The sequence below is a fragment of the Zeus faber genome (genome assembly GCF_960531495.2).
Source record: "Zeus faber genome assembly, chromosome: 17".
Taxonomy (NCBI): domain Eukaryota; kingdom Metazoa; phylum Chordata; class Actinopteri; order Zeiformes; family Zeidae; genus Zeus; species Zeus faber.
This window is the reverse complement of record NC_137204.1, coordinates 13,990,933-13,997,311: the sequence shown is the minus strand read 5'-3', so window position 1 is coordinate 13,997,311 and position 6,379 is coordinate 13,990,933. Positions and strand designations below refer to the sequence as shown.

General features: G+C 45.3%; 1 protein-coding gene across 1 annotated transcript; it reads left to right on the top strand.

Moving 5' to 3' along the window:
• Window positions 1-576: 576 nt before the first annotated feature.
• On the top strand, window positions 577-4,931 carry LOC307243178 (BCL2/adenovirus E1B 19 kDa protein-interacting protein 3). The gene is made up of 6 exons (XM_080017845.1): window positions 577-715; window positions 2,336-2,483; window positions 3,258-3,339; window positions 3,478-3,551; window positions 4,211-4,357; window positions 4,475-4,931. Exons 1-6 carry the CDS (start codon window positions 673-675, stop codon window positions 4,521-4,523), a joined length of 543 nt encoding a protein of 180 aa, XP_079873971.1. The 5' UTR covers window positions 577-672; the 3' UTR covers window positions 4,524-4,931.
• The last annotated feature ends 1,448 nt before the right edge of the window (window positions 4,932-6,379 follow it).

The window sequence follows — 6,379 nt, the reverse complement described above, 5'->3', positions numbered from 1 at the left end:
CATACATATATGTATGTATGTATGTATGTATGTATGTATGTATGTATGCATGTATATATATATATATAGAGAGAGAGAGAGAGAGAGAGAGAGAGAGAGAGAGAGAGAGAGAGAGAGAGAGAGAGAGAGAGAGAGAGTGTGTGTATATATATATATATATATATATATAAAATTATATATAAATACTTAAATGATTTAAAAAAAATAAAAAAATATACTGTATATGTATATATTATTATCGCTTTTATTATTATAAGCTTGAATAGAACGAATGGCTTGAATATCTTTGCTTGTTTGATCTAATGCAAAGTTCCACGTGGTTATGGACGATCTTCAATCGATTTTTGGGGTTTTTTTCGTTAATCGACTAATCTTTCAAATTCGTGCGATTTGCGTGAGATCCCTTGTGCACGCGTGCGTATCTCACGTCACGTAAAAGGAAATAATCTCTTTTTGTGGATTAGAAATCTCTAATAATAGACGGCTGCGCGTGGATTTGTTTTGTTTACCTCCCTCCCTGACACGTGGGCACCGGGCAGGGAGGAGAGCAGGGCGGCTTAGCGCGCGGTGCCACAGCCCCCGCACCACAACGACAACCCTGACCGGGAGGAGGAAGGACCGTCGGCCGTGCCTCGGTGTCAGCATCTCTCCGATCTCCAGCCGCATCCGAGCATGTCCGTGTCCGGCTCGCAAACGCCAGAGGACGGCCTCTACGGTAAGGGGGCTGCGCCGCGGGCGCCAAAGGAGCGCGTTGTGGGAGCGACGCGTGTGCGTGCGTCGTCCGTGACGTGCGTCCCCTTGTGTTATAGCTGCGTTTGACGCCCCGTGTCATTCCGGTCCCTCTAGCCCTCCCTATCCGCCCCCTTCTCTTTAAAATATAACATTGCAACGGCTCCATGTGGGCCTACAAGCTGTCATAGCAGTTGATTTCCAGCGCATTGTTTTCCACTGAACGTGTTTGCTGTGTTGACACCGCAGCACAGTATGAACCTGCGTGGCAGCTATAAGAGGATTCCACAAAGTCCCAGTTTTAGAATGTCATTGTGTAAACGGATTCCATGACTCACCTGTGTTTGTATCTCTGTAAGCCAATTAGGGCCGATTTCCTGATGTAGCTCCCAGTATACTGTGTACTTATTAAGAGATGTTGGATAAGCCCCCCCCCCCCCTCCACTGCCACTGGGTGGATGTGGGCTATGGAGGAAAAACAGCAAAACCAGAGAGGGAGAGAGGGAGAGAGAGAGAGAGAGAGGACAGTCCGAGCCACAGATTCCGAGGTCAGGCTGCAAGGCTTTTATGTTATGTCATATCTATGTGGGAAATTAAGTAGGGCGGTGACACAATTTCCCTGTGCTCCAGCCTGTTCCTGCCCTCCACAACCACAGCCCCACCGCACCTCCCAGGCCGCCCACTGACCCTCTGCCTCTGGCGCTGCTGACGCGGTCAAACTGCGATGCAATCGTCAATAATTGGCGAATGTGGACATATAGCACGGCGAGGGGGGTGAAGAGCAGGTGTTGACGTCCGTGACACTGGTCATTGCAAAGAAAGAAAAAGAGGGCAGGGAGAGAGGGGGGAGGAGGAACATGCAGGGAGGAGATGGGTAAAAAAAAAAAAAAAAAAGTTAATCTCCAACCGAAATAAGATCTTACATAAGCAAGCATGCTGTCAGCCTGGGTTAGTGCCGCCCTACTGTTTGGCTACGTGTGTGCGTGGGTGTGCGCAGGCGTGTGTTTGTCCATGAACCCCATGGACTTCTCCATGCATTAGCCGACTGTAATATGCATATGTTTCCTAAACGCCACAAGAGAGGAACCGTAATAAAGAACCATTATGATTGTGCACGCCGATGATTGTGTACAGAGCAACGCGACGCTGAATGGTCCTCTGTGTCTAATGAGCGTCTAGTGCCATGTCAGGGCGTCCAAAGTCCCACTTTTAACTCACACCATATGTCGGCATACAACACACACCTGTTACCTCAATCCCGTCCACCCCAAGACAGTTTAATAATACTGTTGGGAAATTTCCAGGAAACACTTCTCTCCCGTCCTCGGCTACTCAGGAGCAATAATGTGCCGAGAATATCATCATAATCAAATTGAATCATGATCTAATAACAAGGCTACAGATCATCATACCATCTGAGTGGTATACAGTGGATATTGGCTTTGAAATGTAGTGGAGTAAAATTAGAACGTGTCGGAACACACTTCAGTAAGTACATACTGGAAACATGTACTTAAGTACGGTAACAAAGTACCTTTCCACGGCCGGTAAGGTCAGAGTATTTACTTTCCATCCTTGCTAAAGCTGCTGCTTGCCTTGTTTACAGGCTCCTGGGTGGAGCTGGAGGAGCTGATAGCAGTGAGTCGCAGGGAGAGTCTGACAGGACCACAGGACAGCGCCTCCTCTCTCCTGCAGGGGGAGCTGGAGAGGATCTTGCTGGAGGCACAGCTCGAATGTGAGAGGAACAGAGACAGGTAACGGTGCAAAAGTGGTCCACGCAATTTCACTCGTTTCACTTCATATGCGTGATTATGGGCTGGACCGTGTGTGCGTTAAAAACAACCATCCGTTGCGCTATAGTCGTAGCTCAGAAACATGGAAAATAAGAAAGTTTTTGTGATAGATATATAGATAGACAGACCGATAGATAGATAGATAGATAGACAGACAGACAGACAGACAGACAGACAGACAGACAGACAGACAGACAGCTAGATAGATCGATAGATCGATAGATACTTTATTCATCACCTAGGAATGGAAATGGAATGGAAATGGAATAGAAATGTGGTGGTACAGCAGCTCACATAAAAAGCAATAGACAATAATAATAAAGTACTAGAAATAGAAAGATAGAAAAAATACCATTCATGCATATATATGCAATAAACACAAAGAATAGCTAAATATTTGGAAAATTGGCAACAGACCTAAACATTTTTCCAAAAATACTCCCAGAAAAAATGGTCATATACTATGAACCTCAAAATGAACAATAACAAGGAAACAATCCTAAAATAAACGGTTATTTTCTTGTTATTGCTTTTTGATGACACGTAGCCAGTTCTGTCAGACGACTTGACGGCGCCACACACTTGCACGCCCCTAATGGGCTGGCCTGTTTAGCCAATTCCTCCTGCCCTACCTGCTTTGCCGCCTGCTTTAGCTCATTTTCAGGCGAAAGAGGAACATTGCTTGAATATAGGCCGCCGGACAATGAATTGAAGTGTTTGTGTGTTTTCTCCTAGTCCTCCCCAGGTGATGACCCCCCTGTCCAGTGGCTCGCCCCGCCCCAGCAGTGAACAGGACAGTGATTGTGTCACCATACAGGTTTGCCTCACGAGCCTTAAAGTCCTACGTGACTGTTTTGTATTGCCCTGTTGCCCGTATGTTGGTTTTCATGCTGCATACGTGTCACAGATTCCTTTCTGTTTTTCTTTTTGCATGCGGTTCTTGTTTTACCTCCAGGAGGAAAGTGAGCGGCGAACAGACACTGACTGGGTGTGGGACTGGTCCAGTAGACCTGAAAATATGCCACCGAAGTAAGACCGAACCCTTTTTAAGCTATTAAACCTCTGGTTCCATGTCTACTTAAGTGCTAGGCACAGCACAGAAACAGCATTTGTTGCTATAATTAATTACTGTAGCATGGTGGTTTTTCCCACTAAATACAATTTTTGCACAGGGGGGACTCTATTAAATGTCCGGAAAGCTCTGAATCACCCTATTATCTCAATCTGAAAAGCAAATACTGCATTTCTGAAACTTTTGTTTTGCTAGATTTATTCTTCTGAAACAGTGTAACCATGCGAAACAACATGTATTATACTGAACTACTATGCTATAAGCTGCACTATATTGTATATAATACATGTAAAATAAATAAAAATATTATATATAGGCATGTTTTAACACCTCTATCTTGAGATGAGCTGCTGTGAACTGCAATTTCCCACCGGGGAAAGAAAGAAAGTATTGTCTGTATGTAACTATCTATCTATCTATCTATCTATCTATCTATCTATCTATCTATCTATCTATCTATCTATCTATCTATCTATCTATCTATCTATCTATCTATCTATCTATCTATCTATCTATCTATCTATCTATCTATCTATCTATCTATCTATCTGTCTATCTATCTATCTATCTATCTATCTATCTATCTATCTATCTATCTATCTATCTATCCATCTAGAGAGTTTGTGTTCCAGCATCCTAAGCAGCAGGGTTCTCTCAGTGTAAGGAAGACGGAGGTGATGAAGAGAGGGATCTTCTCCTCCGATGTTCTCCTCATCCTCGTCCCCTCTCTGCTGGCTTCACATCTGCTTACACTTGGAGTTGGGTAAGACGGGAACAACCGCAAAATCCGATTCGGTAATAAATATGATGAATGTGTTTGAGTGGAAAAAACACTCTTGTTTATCATCGGGTTGCTAAACGGCCTGTTTGTTTATTTTAGGATCTACATAGGGAAGCGGTTGGCTGCATCCACAACCAGCACTCTGTGACGCGTGCTCCAGGGCGCCCCCTTCAGGCCGGCGAGGGCAAGGGCGCCCTCAGTTCCTCGCCACTGTACTACTGTCCCTTTGTCCACCTGTCTGTCCACCCAGCAGAAAGCTGCCAGGGGCTGTAAGTCCGTAGGAATCAAGGGAGCGCCTGGACCAGGGAGTCAGAGTAAGGTTCACTTTCGCAAAGAGGAAAACGTACCGTCAATTCACGAGACCGTGCGGTTTCCAGCGGCTCGGCGGTGCTTCTCGCGGTCGTTTTAGCTGTGGTTGTCTAGCCCCCGCGCGGAGTAAGAGCGATGGCTGAAGAAGCAAACGCGTGGCTTCTGTTGCGCTCTTCATCCCTTAAACTGTTGTACTGATCTCTGACGATGACAATAATAACCCCATTAAATTTCACTCCTCACAAAGGCGATGTGTCTCTGGCCTCTCATTCCCGGGGCAGCTATGGTTCAATACCTAAAGGACGTTTATTCCGGATATATTAGATATATTAATAATTAACCTTATTAGTGTTGTTAATGTCCTGAGATATTTTATAAGATAAGCCTCCATTTTATTGACCAATGGGGGGGAGGTTCAGGGGTTCCGGCAGCAGAAGAAGTGGACTCAACAGTTCAATTTAAAGGAAGGGGTTTTAAAAAAAAAAAAAAGGGTAAAACACATCTCCACAATTGATCAACCATCGTGTTTGAAATATTATTATTCTTTATTTTAGATTCTCTTTTGAGTCATAGAAGACTCATTAGAGTTCAACCGTTTTAAATGAGCGGACTCCGTAGCGCACTGTAAGATTTTGAGCAGCGTCTTCGTACGAGAAGCTCCATCTGTTTAAAATGAAATCCCTTCGCCACACAAGGCAAGCTGCTGCGAGTCAGGGTGTGTATGGGGAGATACAGTAAGCCCCTTTGGCGACCATCGCCTCCTCGCTGACTCACTGGTATTCCAGCGGCTTGGCCCCTATTCCCCCCCCTCGAAACGGTGTCTGTTGCTGCCGTCCGTTCCAGAATGTTATGACATCACACCCGCCCGTCGGTTTCCGTCTCTGCCTTTGTCGTTTCGTACCCCGTCGTTTTTTTGTTTTTTTTTAAAAACACACTTTTATTGCTTTCCCATGATCACTTCTTGAGGAACCTCCCCCCCCCGTTATATGTCCTCGTGAAAATAGTTGGGTCTGGACCGGCGGGGCCGAGGCAAAGGGCCCACTGGTGCTCCGCCGCCGGGGAGTTTTTGTCGGCCGTCATCAGCTTGTTTGATGCCGGCCTGTCCCTGCTGAGCTCGTTCCGCCGCCTCCAGACTCTCCGAGCTGACGATGCACCCGGCTTCCTCGGTAGAACGCGAAAACAGCTGGATTCTATTCACACACTCCGAAACTACACCCACACATACATACTATATCCATTACGCAATTGGCTTCGAAAACGCAATTGGCTTTGTGATTTCATTTTTTATTTATTTTTTGTTGCAAATAAATATGTCAGGGATGTGCTTTGGTAACGCTGTCCGATCGATTACCATTGAGCCCATTTTTTTGTTATGCAACGTTTAAAATAGATCATTCGACATAGCAGCGGCTCCGAGGTTATCTCGGGTTGTTGTTGTTTTTTTTAATCTTAAAGCTAATGGCTGTATTTGTTCCCCTCTTTCTAACCTTCTCTCGCCGCCGAAGGATAGTCGGCCCTGAAACTGCAGGCTTCGACAACTTTTCAACAAACTCTCTCATGTAATTGCACGTTTCTTTGCTGTAAAAGTCTAAAGAGCCTTTTTTCATAGGGAGAAAATGTTTCCCCGTTTGATACTCTGGCATCACGTCTTTGAAAGGGGAGCTCTCCGTTCTTAGTCGCGATGATTAATGCAGT

What these genes read in the sequence shown, in the direction of transcription:
- LOC307243178 (XM_080017845.1), top strand. Translation starts at nt 673, where the DNA reads ATGTCCGTGTCCGGCTCGCAAACGCCAGAGGACGGCCTCTACG. An exon ending in TGTGAGAGGAACAGAGACAG is followed by an intron (nt 2,484 to 3,257) that starts GTAACGGTGCAA and finishes GTTTTCTCCTAG; the next exon opens with TCCTCCCCAGGTGATGACCC. An exon ending in CTGCTTACACTTGGAGTTGG is followed by an intron (nt 4,358 to 4,474) that starts GTAAGACGGGAA and finishes TGTTTATTTTAG; the next exon opens with GATCTACATAGGGAAGCGGT.